Source organism: Antechinus flavipes, chromosome 2 (genome assembly GCF_016432865.1).
Source record: "Antechinus flavipes isolate AdamAnt ecotype Samford, QLD, Australia chromosome 2, AdamAnt_v2, whole genome shotgun sequence".
NCBI lineage: Eukaryota > Metazoa > Chordata > Mammalia > Dasyuromorphia > Dasyuridae > Antechinus > Antechinus flavipes.
In genome coordinates, this window is record NC_067399.1 from 438,047,421 (window position 1) to 438,071,069 (window position 23,649).

The window sequence follows — 23,649 nt, forward strand, 5'->3', positions numbered from 1 at the left end:
TTCTATACCAATAAAATCAAAAATTGATTTCATATTAATTATAAATAATATATAAATGTTATATGTAATATATGAGTGTAGAATATAGAAATTATATTAGTAACCATTTAAATTATTCATAAAATAATAAATAGCAAATATTTCTAGAGCTCTTTAAGTCTTGCAAAGTGGTTTACATATGTTATCTCGTTTTATTATTACTATTATTAACAATGACTAAAACTATAATATTAACAATGCTCCTTTCTATTTTTGCCTCTATTTCTTCAACCCACTTCTCTTCTTCCAAGTTCTAGCCATTTATTGAACAGCTTCTATGTGCAAAGCCTCAATAAATATTTGTCAAATGAATTGAATGAATTTTACTTTATCACATCCATCTCTGCTTATTTCCTCCAGATCTTCCTCCCAGCTCTTCCCAGGGGCCTCATCTGTCTTGTACCATACTCTTATCCCTTTGGACTTTTTCAAGCTCTCTCAGCTTTTTTTTCCTTCTTTCTCTGAACTAAGAAATAGTTTCAGATCAGACTTTCCAGATTACTAAGATCAGTTAGGTTTTTGTGGTAGAATGTCTCCAAGCAGAAATAACTCATCTGGGCATAACCACTGGACCGCAAAAATCAGCATGGAGGCTCCTCTCTTCCTCTTCATAATACTTGAAACATCTTCAGGAATAGGGAAGTAGGTGATCATTAGCTAAGAATCTGGGGTGGAGGCAGAGTGATTATGGGGAGTAGAAAGGGATTGGAGTGCCCACTTTATCTTACAGCATTAAAACATATATTGATTTATCTTTGGGAGCCTTCTGTCAGACTTCTTGGCTACAGATTGGTAATGTGGCCATCCACATCCTATCCAACATCCCATCCACCACAGAGACCATGAGCTTCTGGGATTAGGCATCCCAGCATCTTACCTGGAGGGAAAGGGAGGACAAAGTGAATGGTAGTATGAGCAGAGACAAGATGGTAACATGGAAAAAGGAGAGGATTTAGAATTAGGGGACATGGGTTCAAGTCCCCACCTGTGTAACACTGAGGAAAGCATTTCATCTCTCTAGATCTCAGTTTTCTCATGTGTCAAGTGGGGGGTTGGGGCAAAGTCCCTTCCAGCTCTAAGCCTAGAACTGTACACAGAGATATCTACCTGCATAGACTTTCTTTCTCACTCTCTCTTGCCATCCAAAAAGCTTCCATAACCACATTAGTAGAACTTGGTTCTGTGACTCAAACTCTCACAGGAAGCCTCTCTCCTAAGATAAACACAGCTATAAATTGCCCTCCTTTCCAATCCTTCCCTGCTGGTGCCCTCATATTCATAATGGGATGATCAGTGTAACCAAAGATGTGGCTGTTACTTTAAAGGATAAATTAGCTTGACTCTTAACTCAATAATTAAAACTGTTATGGCTATGAGCCTGCAGGGATAATGTACTATTATTATAGTCGTTTGTTTCAATTAAATGCTTACTGATTTTACAATAGCAGCTGGGCACCTGTGTGAGATAGCTATTACTCTGAACAAGACATCTCCGACTCTGCTAGGAATCTGTCAGACCGCTGGAGCGTTTCTCACCAGCCATGAAACTTTATTAGGGATAGTGACGGCCAAGGGGGTGGGTCACTGGCAGAGATTTTTTTCTTACTCTTCTCATTTGCTGGGTGGTTTAATTTTGTTCTGAACAGGAATTATTTTCAGGGGATTTTATTTAGCAAGCTCAAGTTAGACTTTAGTCAAGGATGTCACTGCTGAGATGGGGAGGGAGGTGTGTGGGGGCGTGGTGGAGAGCTACACAAAACATCGTTTTTTCCTTGTTACATACTGATGCTGGAGATGGCTTTCTCTTAACAAGACCACGAAAAGTAGTAATCTTTTAGCTCTGGATTCTGGGTCTGTCTGGCCATCTGTTCCTTTCTCAAAATGGCTTAAAGCAGGGCTTCTTAAATTTTTTCCATTTGCAATTCCCTTTCACCCAAGAAATTTTATGTGATTCCAGGCATAAAAGTATATAAAATAGGTATACAAATCACATATTTAATATATATGATAATATATTTATTTATTATAGTACTATATTTTACATACTATATTTTATATAGGTTATAATACTATATAGTATATATGTATTTAATAATATATGATAATAAATCAAAATTTCACAACTCCCACATTTAATTACAAGAACCCATATGGGGCCTGGAAATCAGATACCTAAGCTTCTAATCCTGGTTTTTCTATCCCAAGATTTTACTTTCTTATGTTTCTTTCTTTTAAAAAAATTTTTATTTAATATTTTACTTTCCCCCAAGTACATGTAAAAGTAATGCTGACATTTTCCCCAAAAAATTTTGAGTCCCAAATTCTCTCCCTCCCCTCCCCATCATTGAGAAGGTAAGCAATTTGACATGGGTTATACATGTGTAGCCATTGCATTTGGGACCACCAGCATAAAAGGAAGCAAGTGCCTTCTCTTAGAATAGTTGTAAATTGGAAAAGGAGTGGAAAAGATCTCCACAAAATTACAGGATTTAAAGTCAGAAGACCTGGATTTTACTCCTGACTGGATTTATTTTATCTTTTTCCCTTGGTTCAGTCCTTTAGAACTTCTTCACATAATCCCTGAGGAAAATCCAGTTTTCCTTTGTGGTTGTGGAGTTACTTCTCTAAGGAGTGGGGCATCTCAAAATCATTTGCAATGATTTTTTTATACTTTGGGGTATTTTCTTTGACTTACTTATCTCTCCAGCTTTAGTTCCTGAACTGGGGCTTTGTGTCAGGTTCAGTCTCTTCCTTAATGCTCAGCTTTTTTGGATTGAGTGTTTGACTCCATTTAGTCATACCCTCAGTCTCCTGAATTCTGGTGCGGGCCCCTGCTTCCCAAAGCTAGGCTCCCCTGGATCTTTGAGGTTCACAGCTGGGCATCCTCATTCCTAGCAGCATCTCAGGAAGGTGTTAGGAACTTCGGAATACCTGAGCTGTCCCGATCTGAATAATGATCTGATCATTGCCCACTTTGCTCTCCTTGGGTTTCTGAGATCTTTACCCTCAGGTTTTCCAGAGGTATTATTGCCTCCAGACCCAGAGCCTCAAAGACTATATATATTATCCTCTTATCACACCTTGCTGGTGGGCCATTATAACCCTTGCCCCAACTGACAAGAGCCAGAATGCTCTTGGGAAACAGCAGAGGAAACTGGGAAGAAGAGGCTAGTCAAGCTATTAAATCAAAGAAGTGGTAAATATAGGTGGAAGAGGCAGATCAGAGGGGATTTCCAATTATATATAAATTGTCAACAAACCATAGATCCCCAACAACAGCAGTAGTCAGGAATAGTGGAAGGTGACAATCAGATAACAAACTGAGGCTTCTTGAAAGTCATATTTTTAAATTTGTGCCTAGCTCTTTAATGCCCCATTTTATTCTTCATTTAATCATTCCTCTGATAATCTTCCGATTCAAAAATAATTGCAGTAATAATAATAATAACTAGCATTTATGTAGCACTTTAAGGTGTGCAAAGTGCTTTCCAAATATGATCGATCTGATTTGAGCTTCACAGCAATGGTACTTGGGAGGTGGGCACTATTATACTCCCATTTTACAGATGAGTAAACTGAGACCCAGTGAAATCAAGTGGCTTCCCAAGTTCACACAGCTAGTAAGTGGCAGGGCTGTGATTTGAATCCAGGATCAGATTCAGAACTGTTTCCATTGTATCATAGTATATACCAGGAGGAGACTTGACTTCAGGTCCCTCTAACTTCAGGCCCAATGCTGGAGTTCTCCTAACTGATGAATTTGGGAAGGAAAAGGAATCCTCTATCAATCCAAGTGTTTTTCCCCCTTTGGGGATCCCAGCCCCAAGTCTGGAGCTCACCAGAAGAAAGAGTAGTACTACTCTAGGGATCCTTTCCCCCCCCACCACCATCTTTCTTTTTTTGTTTTTCAGTAATGTCTGACTCTTTGTGACCCCATTTGGGTTTTCTTAGCAAAGGTACTAGAATAGTTTTGTCACTTCCTTCTGTAGTTCATTTTACAGATGAGGAAACTAGGCACACAGGGTTAAGTGATTTGCCCAGGGTCACACAGCTAGGAAGTGGCTGAGGCCAGATTTAAATTCAGGAATAAGTTTTTCTGACTTCCCCACTTAGCTGCCCTCCTCCCAGGAGGAGATAACCCACAGTAGTACTATAACGCTGAATATCATTGAAATGGCAGGGTTCATCAACAGAAGAATGGTAGACTCTATAACAACATTTAGTGCTTTCCTTTTGTAGGGTTAGGAAAATACAGAAGGTAATAAAGTCCTTAAAGGTAGTATGTAAACATAAAGACTTGTTTATGGACTCACATGCAAATTTTTGCTTTTTCTGTGAGATGAAATAAACCCGTTTCTATAGAAGATATATTGTTAGCCTGAGTACTTGCATGGGAACTGAAGGCCCTATATCTTTTTGGTGGAGATTTGGATGCTAGGTAAATGTTGATATTGGCAAGGGGAGTCCTGAATGGGTACATGAACCCAAAGGGAAGAACTTATTGAGAGGCTCCCAAGACTGAAGTTATTCCACATAAACTCAGAAGTTTTCTCCATTTTGGACATGGATTAGAATAATAATGAGATTAGTAATAAGAAATTCAGGGGAAATCCCAGCCATGTGGCTATCACAAAGAGGGAAAAAGCAGTTCCTATTCCCAAATTAAATTTTCAGAATGTTTTTAATGAAGCCCTCTTCCTCCTACTGAGAAAATGTGGATCCAAAAATTCTGCTGCATTTCAGCATGAGTGGGTGCTCAGAACGCATGTCCTTTCTCATTCATCTCCCCCTTCAGAGGCTCAGGCTAAATATCAGGCTGATATCCATATTCATTAAAAAAATAAAATATTTTTGAAAAGCACCTTAACATTCCTAGGACCCCCCCCCGAGAATCGATTAAGTAACATGCACTTAATTACTTTAGTAACTCTCCTAGCATATTCCCCTTAATTTTCCTGTGAGACAGCACATCATAAAAAGAAAAAAGAAACTGGTAGGTCTCCTCTTGCCTCTTCCCTTGTTTGCATGGGAAATTAGTTGTGTTTTGATCATTCCAATTTGGGAGTTAGTTTGGTAGCCCAAAAATGGGGTGGGGATTGAGAATGAGTGCAAAAAAGGCTCGTGGAGAGGCAGGTATTCTATAGTAATGTCTAGAGGCCAGAAATCCTTGGAATCAAGAAGGCCTGGTTTCCTTTCCCACCTCTGGGTTTAATTGGCTGTATGGCCCCAGAAAGTCATTTATCCTCTGTGCTCCACACAATGTTCTGAGACTATAAGCTGCAGATCAGGTAGCAACCTTCAATGGTAGAAGGACTTTCCTCATCACAAAAATCAGATGACATTACAATTATTTTCCCCCAGGATGTCACTGAGCCTGTGCTCAGAGAGGCTAAAATAATGGTGTTTGGGTTTTCTAAAATGTAAGTCAAATAAGCATTTATTAGGCACCTGCTGTGTGCCAGCCACAGTGCTGGGGAATACCTAGCAGAGTGCTGGAAATTCAGACATAAAAAATGAAGTGGCCCCTTTCCTCAAGGATTATACTCAGTGCTAAGAATTCAGCAAGGGGCACTTACTTGTCTACTTCTGGAGCCATGCTTTATAAAGGCTATTGAGGAGCTAGAGCACAATGAACATGGAAGGGAGGTGAAGGACCTGAAATAATGTCCTAAGCCAAGGGTTCATAACTTTTTAGGGATGATGGATTCCTTTGGAGGTCTGGCAAAACTACATGTACTTCTCAGAATGAGCTTTTTAAATGCATAAAATAAAGTGAATAGGATTACAAAGAAAATCAGTTTTATTGATGTTCAATTTTCAATTTCAAAATATCTTTTTTAAAAATCCCAGTGAGCCTTAGGTTAAGAAGCTCTGTCCAAGAAGGATCAGTTAAATCTATTACTCAACAAGCATCAAGCTCCTGTAATGTCTGTTAGGCACTGAGATTACAAAAGCATAGGAAAAAAGAATATTTTAGCCTAGAGAAGAGAATCCTTGGGAGCAGGGAGAAATGATCACTGTCTTAAAATACCTGAAGAGTTGTCATGAGGAAGAGGGATTAGATTTGGTCTTCTTGGCCCCAGTGAGAAAGAACTAGGAGCAGCAGCAGGTCAGCATTGAAAAGGACAGATCAGGGGCTCACCATAAGAAACTTCCTTCTAGCCAGAGCTGGGCTGCCCAGACTAAAGTGGGAGCCATTGCTCAGCAGGAAAGGCCTTGAAGTTTGAAGGAATTCTTGTTTCAGTTGCAAATGGGATGGAATGATCCCAGAGGACCCTTCCAACTTTGAGATTCTGTCACTGAATAAGAATTTAGCCTCAGACATTTACTAGCTGTATATCCCTGGACAAGTTCTTAATCCTGTTTTACCTCAGTTTCCTCATCTGTAAAATGAGCTGGAAAAGGAAGTGTCTTACTACTCTAGTATCTCTGCCAAGAAAACCCCAAATAGGGTCATGAAGGAAAAAAAAAAAAACAACTGAACCACACAAAAAAAAAAATTTAGGAAGTATATGTAAAACACTTTAATTATTCACTTTTAAAACAAAATTATCAAATTATGGCCAACCTAAGAAAAACAAAAGACTCTCAAAATTTCCATAGAAACTTTTTTCTAACAGTATTGGATTTGGTTTTTTGTTTGTTTGTTTAACTCTTCCATTTAAAATTTCATCAGTTGCTCGCAACCACAGTTTTTTTGTTTGTTGTTTTTATTGAGACATGAGAACATAGAATGGAAAAGGGAGCAGCTAGGTGGTATAGTGGGCCCTGGAGTCAGGAGGACTCGACACTTATTAGCTGTGTGACCATTGGCAAGTCACTTAACCCTGGATTGCACTCTTAAGCCCTGCTGCTCTCTGATTCAATAAAATCGCTTCTAAAGCCAGGTAAGGCAATGAGACACCCATGAAAAGAAGCTTGTGAATGTGCTGAGAGCATTGGAAGGAGAACTCCTAAGGATTACAGAAGTCAGCTTCCCCAACTTGGGTTAAGCCTTTGACATGAACAGGATCAAGGCAGCTAGATGGCACAATGGATAGAACACAGGCCTTGGACTCAGAAGATCCTGAGTTCAAATCCTCAGAGAGTTGATACATTAGTTGTGTGACCCTAGTCGAGTCACAAGCCCTATTGCCTTGCAAATAGTAAAATAAATAAATAAGGGGATCATCCACCTGAGTTTTGAGGTCTTTCCTCTCTCTAAGTCAAGGACCCTGTGATGCTCATGGCTTTTTACCTGTGAGCCTGCAATTCCAAAGGTGAGGGAGTTACCCAGCATTCTTGTGATTGTTTGGCAAAGCAGGATCGCCACATTCTTCCCAGACTGCACTCTCCCCACTCGGCCCAGAGCTGCAGAACTCGGGCTCAGCATGGGAGCTGGCCCTGGTGGAATGATGAGGGGAAAAAAGCCAAGAAGGAGGGTGACTCCGCCTGCCCCCCAATATTTCACAGTGGGGTCACCATCCCGCTGGCTCCAGCCTCGGAGATCCTGGGGCAGAAGCAGCATCCCAGGAGACCCAGCGGTGGCTAGTGAGGGGGGGGTATGAGGGTATGAACAGTGCCTTGGGGACAAAGTGACTGACTTCCTCTCACGTTTGTTTCCATGAGGGTTTTTCTAACCACAGCACGCACGCCAGATTCGTAATTACTCCTTTGGAGTTGTTCTGCTCTGTTGCATAAATAATATGCAATTTAAAGGAAAAAAAATGTATGATTACATATTTAACGGCTCGATGAAGCTGTTCTGGTCTGCTGGCCACATAATAAGAGTTTTTAAAAATTGTCTTAATACACTATTTACCCAGGAGAGTGGAAGGGCTCCAAATGAGGATGAGCCATTTGTGATTTCAGGACTTAAAACCGCTCTTCTTTTGTAACCTTTCTCGGACAATTGTTGCCTTGATTTAAATTTTTAGATAAAAGGAAAATCAAAGCTAAGGCTGGGACCGAGTCTAAACTGCTCTTCTCCTCGGAGCTACCTGAAGGGCTTGGTCTCATTTTTCATATCATCTCCATTAACTTTGCCCTCACACGCTTCCACCAGCCAGGCTTTGGTGCGTCAGAACAGCGATGATGGTGATGACATTTATATCTGAAGTTTGCAAAGCTCTTGCCATACGTTGTCTCATTTGAGCCTTGCGTATAAGGCAGGTGCTACAGATCACAGCATCAGAGGCAGAACCAGTCTCATCTCCTCCTACAGAGGAGAAAACCGTGACTCAGAGAGGTTAGGGATTTATCCAGAGTCACACAGGAAACTCAGAGGCATTGATCCCAAAGCCAGTCCTCCCTTTCCTCTCAAGGTATTATCCCTTTTTTTATAGATGAGGAAAGCTGTAGCTTAGAGAGCCCGGTGACTTGTCTGTGGCTTACAGGCAGGATGTAGGGCACCCACACCAGGGTCTGCAGACTCTGAGTGCATCCACTGTGTCATACCCGGCAGCCATAGGACACTGGCCTGGAGTCGAGAAGACCCGAATTCAAATGCAGCTTCAGACACTTTCTAGCTGTGTAACTGTGGGCAGGTCATTTAATGTCTATCAGCCTCAGTTTCCTCCTCTGTAAAATTGAAGGGATCACATTAACTGCTCTTAATTTCTGATCTCATGACCCTCCCAGCTTTCAATCTGGGAGCCTGGCCTTCCGATCCAGCAACCTCCTGTCAGTCTAGAGAGAAAAGAGGATCTCCAAATTTTTCCTATGTTCCCAGGTGAGGAAATTAAGACCATGAGCAATTAAATGACTTGCCCAGGATCACACTGGTAGCATCTGGGGTAGTCTTCCTGAATCCAAGTCCACTTGACTGGTGCTCCAAGTCCCCTTCCAACACAGAAAGTAGTAAGTTCTCCATCTTTAGGGGCTGTTAACTGAAGCCTGTCTGATTACTTCCCTGGGTGTTGTATTGGGCATCCCTGCTTCAGGCAGAAGTTTGAATCCTGACTTTGCCACTTTTTAGCCATGTGACTTTAGACAAACTGCTGGCCCTCTCTGAACCTCAGGTTCCTCCTCTGTACATTGAAGATGGACTAAGTCATCTCTAAGGTGACTTCTAGCTCTAAATTCTTTGAATAAATGAATGTATGATCAGTACATCTTAGTGGATAGAGGCTGGCCTGAGAGTCAGGAGGACCTCGAGCTAACTCCTAGCTGGGGGATTCCAAGCTTGTCTCTGAACTTAATAGTGCCCCAGGCAGCTCTCTGTGACTAAACTTTGTGATGGGTCAAAGGATTTTACACACCAAGACATCTCCATACTGATGAAGTTTTGGTTCTAGGAAAAAAAAGAGAGAAAAGAAAATAATACTGAGCATGTTCACTGAATGGTGAGGAAAATATACCTGGCACACAGCAGGCACTCAATAAATGTTTGTTATTTGAATTAACTAATGAAAATTTATTTTGTATAATGGGTATCATATTGCTTGCCTTCTCAGTAAGTAGAAAAGGGGTTGAAGAAAGAGAAGGAATTTAGAACTCAAAATGTTTTTTTTTAAATAACTAAATAATGGATTTGCATTAACTTGAATGCTGCTCAGTAAGGGTGAACCTGGTTGATGTCTCTAACTTTGGCCTTTGTCTGAAGCTGGGGTGACCCTAAACCTCCTCCCCACCATGTGCTAAGAGGGCTATCATTGGTTCCAGACCAACATCGGGAAAGCTGCTTTACTCTATCCCTGGCAGGACCACTGCCTCCCCAGTAAGTCCCTACCCAGTGGGGGCTCAAGCAGCCAGCTCCATCAACTCCCTATTAATGGGAAGCTTGCTCCACAGCAGGCTTATCGAGAGTGAAGATTGTTAATAAATAAAGCAGGGGGCCCCCTTCAACTCCTGTTCATATTAATCTGGCTAATAGAAAGGCAGACCGTCTGCGAGCGTGTTTGATTTCCCTCCTGCCGATTCTGCCTCTGTGAAGCAATGTGAGCTTAACTTCTTGTTTGAATTGAAGGGGCTGCTGCATTCTTCTCACAGCCCTGGAGAGGCAGACCCCATCCGGGAGCACAAGCATAGGGGAGCCTTCCCACCAGAGCCTGCTGTACCGATATACAGAGGTCTGAGCATCATAGGTGAGATCAGAATGGGGTGAGGGAACAGCAGTCCCTGCTGCAGAGCCTCAATCTACTATAAAATGGGAATAATAATAGCACTAATCTCCCAAGATTGTTATGAGGACCAAATGAGGTTCAATTGTATAGTGTTTAACTTACAATAAGCACTACATAAATGTTAGCCATTATTATCCCCATTTTATAGATGAAACAAATGAGTCCCAGAGAGATTGTTATTTGCCTAGTCATATAGCTGCTAAGAATAAGAGGTGAGATTGAACATAAATTTTCTTACTATTGAGTCGTTTTCTCCCTCATCCTTCATTTATTCATTGAAAGGTTTCCCATATATCATATTTCTTTGAGAGGATAAGATTGGCAAAGAAAAATTAATGGTTTACTTAGAAACCAGATCAGAAGATACTGATATACCACTTTTTTGTTTTCCAAAACAGAAAACTGAATTGGAATTATCTTAACCCCATTCTCCATTTGCAGTCCTGCTGGGTTTCTACTCTACAAAACAAAATGTCCCTCCCAGGATAAGATGATCACTTCTACTCTCAATCACCCTTAGATAGTTCCTCCCTCAGCCTCTTCCCCTCTCTGATTTCAAGGCTAAATGGTGGAGTAGTAATTTTTTTCCCAAAACTTTCCATTATATAGAGCAGGAATTAGATTTCAGCTCACTCTCCTTCTGCAGCTCTGCCTGCTTTCAACTCTACAAAATAAGCACACCTGTGCCAAATACTCTGTAGAGTCCCCATCCTGATTTCCAGCTTCCTATTGTGACTCTTTTTTTTTTTTCTTATTGGTATTCCCAGTGCTTAACACAGTGCTTGACACATAGTAGGTGCTTAATAAATGTCTATTAAATTGAATTACAATAATTGCATTTCAGCTGACCTCATTATAAATAAATGAAATGAACTTTTTTTCCTAATCTGTAAGAAATATATGGGGGCAGCTAGGTGGCCAGTGGATCGAGCACCAGCACTGACATCAGGAGACCTGAGTTCAAATCTGGTCTCAGGCACTTAACACTTCCCATCTGTGTGACCTTGGGCAAGTCACTTGACCCCAATTGCCTCAAAAAAAAAAAAAAAAAAACAAAGAAAGAGAAATAAGTGGTTTAGGCTCAAAGGCCTCTAAGTTTCTTACCAATTTTACATCTATCACACTATCTTCCTATGCCTAAATGTTGCCAAGGTAGGACCTGAAGAGATCGCCCAGATTAGAATATACCTTGGTGTTTGGAACTGCAGTGGGAGAGTAGGCACATGGAAAGGGTCAAGCTATTAGGAAACACCCTATTTTCCAGAACTAAGTCCAGCAAAGCAGACTGTTCCCTGAGCATCACAACAATCTTTTGTGACCATCCTCCAGATGCTTATAGAGGTACTGAGCCATGCTACACCATGACAGGACACATGTATCTTTGGGTATATGTCTGTGGCTCTGTCTTTGTGGGATTGTGGGTCCCCTCGATGACCAAACAGGAAACTTGTGATGTGAAAGTCTGCACGGACACTTGACCTCTGCTCCCACTCATGTTTTCTCCCAGCAGAAGTGGAGGATTTGGGGTCATTGAATGAGTCACTTAAAGAGCATTTTTTTTTTGTTTTCAGCTGTGTTTGATTCTCCACGACCCTATTTGGATTTTCTTGACAAAGATACCAAAGTGGTCGGCCATTTCCTTCTCCAGCTCATTACAGGACACTGAGGCAGAGTTAAGGGACTTATCTGGGGTCACACAGCTAGGAAGGTCTAAGGCCAGATTTGAACTCAGGTTCTGACTCCAGTGCCCCTCACTGCCTTTGAAGAGCTGGGAAATATTGCCATCTTCTCCAGTGTCAGTGAAACAGCACAGCATATTCCCAGATATTTCCAACATACCTGAGGTAGTTTCTACTGTTTTTGACTCAGTGCACAATTTATTGGCTGGAACACCAAAAACAAACGCATTCGTGCAATTTGACTACGTATCAGTGATCCAGAGCCATGCTCCATTTGATGGATCTTGGAGCTCTTTTGCCTTCATCTGGAACTTTAAAACAACAGTTAGCCAGAAATGTGTGCAGACAATACCTGCTTCATTTAGTTGCAGCCAAGATCTCTTGTAAATTGTGTTTTCCATTCCAAAAAAGAGGAGAAAGACCACACACATGGAGGAGCAGCACGAGGGGTGACATGTCCCGTGTGTGAGAGCAAAGGTCACTCAAGTTTCCCAGCTCTCTTTTGTTGTTCCAGAGCTTTTGGGATCCCCTGTTTGTTTGTATCCGTGCTGCTTCCCAGGTCAAATAATAGTCATTGTTCTCACCTATTCTTTCATGGGAGCCTGAGCTCAGTGAAAGCGTGGAATATGGAGTTACATCTGGTAGAACTGAAAATGGGTCATATCCCCCTCTCTGGAAATTAGAGTGCCGGTGACTGGTCATAGATGGCGTGGGACTTTTAACATCTGAGTGATTCCCCACAACATAGCCAACATAGGGCTGCAGGAAATGGTTATTAATTACAATGATTTGGGGAGACTCACATTTTCCTTTTTCTTTTATTCTCACTTTAAGACCTCAATCTCTGAAGGAAGAGATAACCTTCTGTACCCCGACCCCACCCAGGTGGGGAAGACTATGTGTTCTGCTCAAGTTTGGTAGGAGATGAATTTTTTAAATAGATTGCCCAAATCCAAGGCAAATAAGAAGTAAATGACATAATCAGAGTTCAGGTCCAGCTCTTCATTACAATATTCAGTCTCTCATTAATTGTTAACCAATCAGAGTTAACTGCCATCCTGGGGAATGGCTTTTCCAATGGACATTGTAAGCATGAGCCTGACACGATATTTTACTTTGGTCTAAAAATGAGATGGACAAATGACTAATCATTTATTAAAAGTCTAAGATTATTAATAAAATTATTAAATTACCCAGTAATCATGTCTCTAGAACCTTTTTAAATGCCACAGGTTACACTTATGAGAAGACAGCCTTCCACAAAACATACTTTCTCTCAAGCCCTCACCCTGTAGAACTTCAAGAATTTGAATCACACTAACATAGAAGCAGTGGTGATTTGGACAGAGCTTGGGCTGAAGTATAAACCCCCACTGCCTATGAACAAAGAGTTTACTAAGCTAGAGATTGCAGTAGACTGGTTTAATCTACTTCAGAGAACAAACTGCTTTTTTTTGTATTTGAAAAGCATCTATTTCTATGACCACTTAATAAATATTTGTTAAATAAATAAATGAGCTATTGCTACACCAATTAAAAATTATCCACTTGTTAAAGCAGGGTAGCTTAGAAAATAATCTCTAAGTATTTTTACATAGTTTCATTAAAATGTAAACAGTGAAATGGAAAGTCATGGTTTTCTATTGAATCCTCTTTTATATTGTGCTGTGTTCATGGAACTGTTTTCCTTTTTGTCTTTTTGTATTTAATCTCAAAAAATGTTTTTAATTATCCACTTACTAAAGCAAGTTTAATGCTGTAGTTGAGTAAGTTCAGTACGAGTTTAAGAACACTATCTTTAAAGTTCATCTGGAATGTTGGTCCCAGATCTGTCATTTACTCCCTATATAATTTTGGGCAAGTTACTTAATTTCTCTTGTCTTAATTTCCTCAACTGTGAAATAAGGGAGTTGTAGTAGATAATCTCAAAACTCTCAGCTCTAAATCAGTTACCTTCTGTGGCTTTAAAAAAATACAAGAGGTAGCGCCAAGATGGCAGAGTAAAGGCAGGGACTTGTCTGAGCTCTCCCCCAAACCCCTCCAAATACCTTGATGTAATGAACCTAAACAAATTCAGCCCAAGACAATTTAGAAGATTGTCAGTTGTATCAGGAAGAGAGAGGAGCACAGTCCAGAGCAGGTTACACCCAGATGCAGACTGGGCCCAGCAAACTTGGAGCAGATATTAGGCTACTAAATTAGTGACAGCAGTGGCGGTTTCCAGACCTCTCAACCCACAGACTGTAAGGGAATCAGGTATCCCCGTAGTTTGTAATTCCTTACATCCCAAAGGGAGCTACTGTGGATATTTTTGTGCATGTGGGTCTTTTTTGTGTGATTTCTTTGGGATACAGATGTAGTGGTGATGGTGCTGGATCAAGGGATATACATGGTTTTGTGGTCCTTTGGGCATGGTTCTAAATTGTTCTCCAGAATGAGTTCACAAATCCATCAACAATGCATTAGTGTCCTGATTTTCCAATATTTATCATTTTCCTTATCTGTCATATTAGCCAATTTGGTAGGTGTAAGGTGGTACCTCAGAATAAGTATACATCTTCTAAGCAACACATTTTTAAAGAGGTGAAATCTAAAGATATATTCTTTTATTTTTCAATGTTTTCTTTATCACTGATTTTCCAGAAGTTTCAACTTCAACAGATTTTCTTCATACCTTTTAATATGACAGATATTCAGATGGCCATTGTGCTACTGTCTTGAAATTGTTGATCTTCCTGTTCTGGATGTTTATGGATGCAATGTTTGTAGAAGTATAATAGGGAAAATTAATACAGAAAGTAATTATATTATCATATTTGCAAGAGAGTCTGATGAAAGTAGAATAATCTGTGAAATTCAAAAATGACTATACACAAGTAGATAGATACTTGCCAGTTTTTCTGGCTTTTACTTCTTGGTTCTAATACAGGACATATTTTTTTGGAAATTTCACAGATTATTCTACTTTGCATTGCAAAGTTCTTGTGGTTGCTCACAGTAAAAAATACAAGAGAGTAGTAAACTCCCCTCTCCTTAGATCATAACACCTTGGAAAACCAAAAACTTACATGTCTCCAGAACTACTTTTGAAAACAACTGCACATGAAACCTGAAATTTAGAGCAGTGCCCCCTTCACTCTTGAAGCAAAGCCCCACTTTAGCATAGAGATAAAAGTCAAGAATAGGCAACAAATAGCAAACAACAGAAAAGAATGCTAAGCATAGAAAATTACTCTGATGATAATAAAGATCAAAACACACATACACACTCAGAAGAAGACAACAAAGTCAAAATTCCTGCATCCAAAGACTGCAAGAAAAATATGAATTGGTCTTAAACCATGAAAGAGCTCAAAAAAGATTTTAAATATCAGATAAGAGAGGTATAGGAAAAATTGGGAAAAGAAATGAGAGTGATATTATAAGAAAGTCATTAAAAATGGAGCCAACAGCCTGGTAAAAGAGCCACAAAAAATACTGAAGAAAATACCTTAAAAAACAGAAGAGGTCAAATGATAAAAGTGGCACAAAAATCCATTGTAGAGTAGAATGTCTTGAGAAGCAGAATTGGCCAAAGGTAAAAGAAGGTACAAAAGCTCACTGAAGAAAACCATTCTTTAAAAATTAGAAATTGTCGTGGATGATAATGACATTATGAGTCATCAAGAAACAGACATAGTCAAAAGAATGAAAAAAAAAGAAAATGTGAAATATTTCGTTGAAAAAAAAACTGATTTGGAAAATAGATATATGAAAGACACCTTAAAATATCATCTTTCAAGAAATTATGAAAAGAAATTAACAAGGAAAACTGCCTGGATATTCTAGAACCAAATAGAAATTAAAATAATTCATCAATCACCTCCTAAAAGAGATCCCAAAATGAAAACTCCAAGGAATATTATAGCCAAATTTCAAAGCTCTCAGTTCAAGGAGAAAATACTGCAAGCAGACAAAATGAAACAATTCAAATAATTTGGACCTACACTCAGGATTTAGCAGCTTTTACATTAAAGGATCAAAAGGCTAAATATTCTAGCCTTGAAATTGTTGATCTTTCTTCTATGCACACTATGTTTGTAGAAGTAGGATAGGAAAAATTAATACAGAAAGTAATCACATTATCACATTTGCAAGACAGTCTGATGAAGGTAGGATAATCTGTGAAATTTCCAAAAAAAGGGGCAAAAGAGCTAGGCTTATTACTCAGCAAAACTGAGTATACTCCTTCAGGAATGGCTGAATGAGTTGTGTATGATTGTGATGCCGTACTGTTGTGCTTTAAGAAATGATGAGTAGGTTGCTCTCAGAAAAACATGGAAGTCTTACATGAACTGATGCCAAGTGAAATGAGCAGAAGCAGGGAAACATTGCACACAGTAACAGCAATATTCTGTGATGATCTACTATGAATAACTTTGCTGTTCTCAGCAATACAATGATCCAAGACAATTCTGTAGGACTTGTGATGAAAGGTTCTGTCCATCTCTGGAGAAAGAAGTAGTAGAACATGAATGCATATCAAAGATATGTTTTTTACTTTATTTTTGAGGGAGGTTTTTGTTTGTGTTTTCTTTCATAAAATGATTTACAAAAACAGATGTTTTGTATGACTACATAATGCATAACCAATGTCAAATCGCTTACCTTCTTAAAGAGGGAAAGAATGGAAGGAGGGAGAGAATTAGTAACTCAACCTTTGAAAAATATTAAAATCGTTTTTACATGTAATTGGGAAAAATAAAAGATTAAATATTTTTTTTTAAATGTAACTTATCCAGCCACTTAAGCTGCATGGAAGGGAAAAGGAAAAAATGCCTTTGAGCATCATGGGAGCCCCTCAGTCCCTACTTAAACTTATTTTGCATTCAGGTTTAACATGGACTTTGTATATCTTAAAGTAATACAGAAATGCGAGTTGCTCTTATTTTGCCTTCTGTTCCAAAGTACAGCAGAAATAGCAAATTGATGGAGAAAGCAGGTGACATCGCTAGAGGCAGGCACCCTGTGAAATGAAGGAAGTGATAGCCTAACATAAGAAAATAAGGAAATAAGAAAAGTATAAAAAGCTTACAGGAAGAAGAAAGGGAATAAACATTCTGTGCTAAATGCTTTAATTTGATCTTTACAATAACCCTGGGATGTGGGTATTGTTTTTATCCTCATTTTATAGTTAAAAAAACTAAAGGCAAACAGGGTAAGTGACTTGCCCAGGCTCTCACAGCTAGTAAATGTCTGCAGTAGGATTTGAACTCAGGTCTTTTTGATTCCAGACCCATCACTCCATCCACTGTACCACTTGGCTACCTCAAATGATAGGAGAAGCACCAGGTCAAAAATGAAAGAGTCATGGATCCTTAATCTTCAGTGTTTTTGCCACTCACTGTCTGTACAGCCTTGGACAATTTCTGAAGCATCTGGGTTTCATGGTGGCTAGTGCTCTGGATTTTGCATCAGGAAGGCTCGAGTTCAAATCATGCCTCAGATATTTACTAGTTGCGTAATCTGGGTAATTATTTGTGAAACTAGGAGGTTGGGCTAGACCCTATGAATTCCCTGGACCCAGGAAGCCCTGTGTGGACCATCTTAACCTCTGAAGACTTACCTGCCTTACAATCCAGAAATGAGATCCTGAGCTTCAGGGAAAAGTTTGAACAATGCTCAGTATAAGTAGGCAGGGGAGTGTGCAATCCATCTCAGCAAAGTTTCCACCTGAAACGGTGGGGGGCAGGGGAGAGAAACTCAGCTGCATGAGTGCTTAAAAACATAAACCTCATTTATTTGGAAAATTCACTTCTCTGAATCGGGCCCATTTCGCAACAGAGGCGGATAACCGAGGCTCTTGCTGTATCCTCTGATGAGTGACCTTTCAACTCATCTTACAGGATCCAGGCCATCCCACCTTGCCATTGCATTGTTGCCTCATCCTCATTCCCGTTTCCAGCTCCCTATTAGGGTGTTGCCTTCTACCATTAGAATACAAGCTTCTTGGGGGGTTACTGCTTGTGTCTGTATCCCCAGCCTCTTAGCACAGGGCCTAACACGTAATAAGTGATTTGTCTGTGTATTTAAACAAATAATTCTGGTAGGTACGCTTGTGGAAAAACAGAGATGAATAAGACCGGGCAGCCGCCCTCAGGGAGCTCTGTCTAATTAGACTAATTAGGCTGTGGCCTGCTGACCTATATTTTGTTTTTTACTCAGCTCCCCACACACATATTTCTCTAAACCATCAGCCACCTGCTGTTTTGGGGCCCAAAAGCTGTTTTCCCCCCTGCCCCCCAGCCTGTGGTGGAGCTGGGCAGTGTCTGTGAGGTCAGCCAACTTGGCTCCAAGCCAAGCCGAGAGAATTAACTGTGAACTTTCAAAACACCTTACATCGGTCAGCTCTTGCTGGTCTTCCACTAGGCTTTCCGAGGTGCCAGGGGATGGGGTCCAGGTCCCCAGGGTGAGACCTTCCTGCCTCCCGTCTCAGAGCACTTCCATTTAATCCAAGCCAGGAGCCCTCCTCAGAGGAGGCCATTCCTGGACCTCGAGGGACTGCTTCCTCTTCCCAGGGCACAGTAAATATCAGAAACTGAAGAGCCTGGGGGGGAATAAGAATAGCAGTTATTCTCCGTTATCAAACACAGGCTTAGAATCCCCTCTCAAATACGTGCTAGCTGTGTGGGACCAGGACAAGTCCCTTAAACTCTGTGTTCGAGCTCTACATTGATGGAGGGTCTACAAGTCCAAGGACTGTACATTCAAGTTTCGAAGAGACCTTAGTGTCCGGCTGGGTCAACGTCCCCCAGTTTTACAAATGAGGAAACTGAGTCCCAAAGTGATTAAAATGATTTGCCACAAGGTCACACAACAAAGAAGTGTCAGAAGCAATGTGTGTGGGCAGGTCCTCCCACTTTCCGGACAGCTTTTCCCTCTGGCTCCCCACGCCTGCCTCTCCTTACAAACGTGGATTCTTTGATCTTCATCTTCAGATGCCCAGGACAGTCCCACCCCTCGCACATTTTGTACCCAGCCTCCAGTTTCACGCTGGAGAGCAGCTTCCTCCGCACTCCTTAGTTTTAGAAAGTTGAGAGGTTGAAGTCACATCGCCGTAAGCAACAGGGACAAGATTTTAGCCCAGCCGCCCCTGCCTGGGGGAGAGGGGGGGTAAGGATAACCACTGCTGCATCCCATTTCTTTGCCCATAATAAAAGTTCTTGTTGATTAATTAGTGGCGCAGTAACAGCTGACACCCCCAATCCTTCATACATATCTCATGTTGATGGATTAAGTCTCTTTATCCTGAGAAAAGAAACATATTTCAGACTTCCATCAGCCCTGAAGGATAGATAGAGTGAAATGGACAAATCCTGACATCTCCCCAACACAGCCACCCCCAGAAGCTTGACCTTGATCGAGGAAGTCATCACTTCAGGCTGCAAATGTCACTATCACTGTAGGTTCTTGAGGCTAACTGATGGATGATGGTTTCCAAACCTAGTTATCAAGGGAGCTCCAGATGCTCGGGGGTATCCTGGGGGCCAGACTTCTGGAAGGAAATCCATGGCCAGCCCTCCCGTACATCCTTTGTTCCCTCTGCCAGACACTTCAGGACCTGCCCAGAAAAAAATATTTCTCAAGCCTGGTTCAATAAAGAAGCAATTATTAATCACTTCCGTTAGGAAGTTGGATGGTGCAGTAGATAGAACATTGGACCTGAGTTCAAATTTGTCCTCAGACATTAGCTGTGTGACTCTGGGAAAATCTAACCTTTATCTTTCTCAGTTTGTTCATCTGTAAAATGGGAATGATAGTAGCTCTCACTTCCCAGAGTTGGTGTGAAGATCAAGCAAGATAATTACAAAGTGCTTAGCCCAGTGTCTGGCAAATAGTAGACACTGTATACGTGCTTATTCTCTTCCTATCCACCAAAAGATATTTATTCGAATCTGTTCTGTTTCAGGCTCTCTGCTAAGTGATGAGGGAGAGGAGGAGGAGGAGGAGGAGGAGAAGGAGGAGGAAAGGGAGAGAAGGTAGGGAAGCAGTTTTTGCTCTCCAGGAGCTCACATTCTGGTAGGAAAGGAAGCATCAAATCTAAGTACATATAAATGCAGAGTCGACAAAGTGCTCTAGGAGGGAAGGAAGCTAGCACCTCCCTAGTTGCTATTAGTAACTTAACCTAGAAGAGCTTCGTTTTCCTCCTCAGGAAAAAAAATGAGGAAATATGACTATCTGCTTTCAGAGCTCTTTCTCAGCTCTAAACCTGTGCCTCTGTTTCTGACCATCAGAGGTGATTAGGAAGAGCCTTCTGCAGAAGTGGCCTCCCAGCTGACTCTGACTCAGTCAGAGGTAAGAAGGGAAAGGTGCTCAGGACAGTGAGGGGAAAGCCATGGAGTTGGGAGATGGAGCACATGCACAAGAAAATGCTGGTCAGCCAGCCTGACTTGACCGGAGAGCTTATGAGGGATGTTGTAAAGAACTAGAAAGATAGAAAGGGAAAAAGTTATAAGGAGCTTAACCAGACAGAGGAGTGAGTTTGTTTCTGGAAGTAATAGGGATCCACTGAAGTTTATTGAATAGGGGAGTATTCAGATCTATGGCCAGATCTATGCCTGTTGGAAATGTGAGCAGAAGAAGGGTTGGAGAAGGGACGACTTGAGAAAGAGACTAATCAGGAGAGAGGTGAGGAAGGCCTGAAGAAAGAACTTTGTAAACTGTGAAGTACCATGTAAGTCTTTATGAGGGCCACATGACCTTTTCAGAATGGCTTGGAGCTGACCCAGAGCCAGCCTACTGAGGTTCAGAGATGACTGTGTCAGGGTTACTGGTGACCATGTTCCAACCAGCAACCTGTTGGGGAAGGGGGAACTTGCACTGAGATACAGGTATCAAAGTGGAACCTGACCCCAGCTCAGACCCCGAGGCCCCAGGGCAGATCTGAAGGCCTCCCTGCATCTTCCTTTTGTCCTGTCTGTCGAATTCAGGCAACACTGCTCTACTGCTTATCTAGGATTATATACCATCTCCTCAGCTTCTCATTTAAAGCCTGCCACAATGTAAACCCCAATCAATAAAGCAGCTCGATATGGAGAAAGAAGGCTGCATCCGGAGTCAGAGGACTGTGTTCAAATTCTCACTCTGCCATGCACTGGCTGGGTAACCTAGAATAAATTTCGCTCAACTTCTATGAGCCTAATTCTCCTCATCTGCAAAATGAGGGAATTGGACTAGATGCTCTCAGAGTTCTTTTCCAGCTCAAAATCTATACTCCTGCAGTTCTTTTGGCTGGCAAGGGTCCAAGGACAACGGGGCCAAAAGAGTTGCTTCCCATTTGACCCTTCTCAGGAAATACAAGACTCCCTCTGAAAAGGAGGGCTAATTTCTGACCATCAGCTAAAGTTTTAAATGCTGATTCTCCGATTTTTCCTAATGATGAATATTTTACAATCCCATGGGAAAATGCAGTTTAAATGTTAAAACACTGTTCTCCTAATTCAGATCCAGGAGATGGTCCATGCAGAAGCTTCGTCCTACGACTCCACCAGACAGGTGTCCCTGCTCAACCGCCCCACGATGCTGGCCAGTCACATGAGTGCCCTCAGCCAGTCCCAGCTGATTTCACAGATGGGAATCAGGAGTGGGGTGAGCCATGGCTCCCCATCGCCCCCAGGAAGTAAATCAGCTACACCATCTCCCTCCAGCTCCACGCAGGAAGAAGAGACAGAAGCACATTACAAGGTATGAGTAGTATCTTTATTGGAAAACTCTTGGTCAGGGTCACAGTGATAAACCAGGGCTTACCTTTTCCAGGCTTATTAAACATTAATCCTCTTTACAAACCTCCTACCTGCTAGTGTCTTCACCTCCCTAAAATTTCCTTATATTTATATTCCTATGTGAGCATATATTGTCCCACCTTATAGAAGTTGTGCTTGTATTCCCAGAACCCAGCACACAATGAGCCTTTAATCTGATTTATTGAGTAATAAAAAGAAAACCAAGATCTTTTCCTGTTTGTTTGGAGGGGGCAAAGGGAAGGGGGAAAGGGAAAGTAGATTGAGAGAGGGATATATGTGTGTGTGTGTGTATACACATTTGTATATACACACACATATATCTGGAGAGAGACAGACAGACAGAGAAACAAAGAGAGACAGAGAGAAACAGAGATGGAGATGGAGAGAGACAGAGAGAAACACACACAGAGAGAGAGAGAAAGACAGAGATACAGAGAGAGACAGAGACAGAGAGAGAAAGAGAAACAGAGACAGAGAAACAGAGAGAGAGAGAGAAACAGAGATGGAGATGGAGAGAGACAGAAAGAGAGAGGTGAAAGGAAGGAGGGAGAGAAGGAAAAAAAGGAAAAAATAAATTTACATAATAATTTTGTCATATATTTAAAAGGAATAGCAAGCTGTACATAGTAGATTTGTTTCATATGCGGTCATCTTTTTATTATACTATATTATGTAAATGCTCATTTTATTCCATAAATTAAAAATAAAAGAATTTTTTAAAAGAAATAAAAAGGGAGGAGGAGAGACAGATGATACTCATCAGATAATAGCAGTAGGGTCTGATTATCTTGAAATTACATATACTTGTGTGCACAGTATATGTGTATGAGTGCATGCATTATCTATGATATAATATATGTGTATTTTTATAGCATTATCTATTATGTATATGTACATCTTATGTGTGTTATCTATTTAGAATGTCTTAATTGTATGTTATTATAATTATTACCTATTAATGTACATATGTATACAATGATATGTGATGACGCATAATCCTATATGTGCACATACAAAAACATGGGTTTTAAAGACATGGCCTTTAACCAGTTTCCACCGCACCTCAGTGAAATATAACTCATGGTATCCTGGCTTTTGTTATCCCCAAACCGGAGCCCACCAGAAAGCGTGGCTTCTCTGTGTTGTTAGAGGAAGGGGAAGGATAGAATTTTTTTAGTGGAGGGAGACAACGGGCTTTGGACCAGCTACTGCACGACCCAGAACCAGCCCATACTTTTCTCTCATTTCCTATGCAAGCTTCACCCCTAAACCTGAGGACCCTCACTGATACACTGCAGGTAGGAACAGGTCTCATTAAATAATGCACGGAAAGGTGGGCCAGCGGCTCCAGGGACAAAGAATCAGAAAGTTGACAAAGAAGCACGTGTTTGAAGCACGGCCCTGACAAATGCTGATGATCGTTGGAGGAACTTTTTTTTTTTTGGTATAAAATGGATCAAACAAGATTAAGACAGAAAGTAGATGTCCCTCCCCCCTCACGTTCCCCCCCCCCCCAGTTCCCTAATGGCCAGGCAAGACTGAGTTAGGCAGTGCTTCCCTTAATAAGGTACCCTTTCACCTCCAATGACTTTAATCCAAGCTCCAGCCTGGCAGGCTTAAATTAAATACATTGGTTGGCTTCCCTGCACATTCACTAATGGGCAGCTGTCCATTTGACAAATGTTACTCTCCTGATGCTGGGCTTAATGATCGGGCAAGGACTGATGAACAGAAAATGTTTGTCCAGCTCCTGATTTGGCCAGCTAAAATATCGCCTCTGTACCAGACAGTCGTGTAGCCCTGAGAATTGGAGGGAAACTTGAAAGATCACACACACACACACACACACACACACACACACACACACACACACATACACACACACTCCACACTCACACTCACATACACACACTCACAGACACACACACTCACACCTGCTCACTCACACACTCATACTCACATACACACACACTCACAAACACACACACACTCACTCACACACACACACTCCACACTCACAGTCACACACACACTCACACCTGCTCA

General features: G+C 41.1%; 1 protein-coding gene across 7 annotated transcripts in view; it reads left to right on the forward strand.

The window, feature by feature from the left end:
- The window catches only part of TOX2 (TOX high mobility group box family member 2), a 305,414-nt gene that overhangs the window by 246,547 nt on the left and 35,218 nt on the right, over positions 1-23,649 (forward strand). For all 7 annotated transcript variants that reach the window (XM_051979107.1, XM_051979108.1, XM_051979110.1 and 4 more), the window contains one exon: positions 21,305-21,544. In XM_051979107.1, the coding sequence (XP_051835067.1) occupies positions 21,305-21,544 (240 nt within the window). The remainder of the gene's footprint in view (positions 1-21,304; positions 21,545-23,649) is intronic.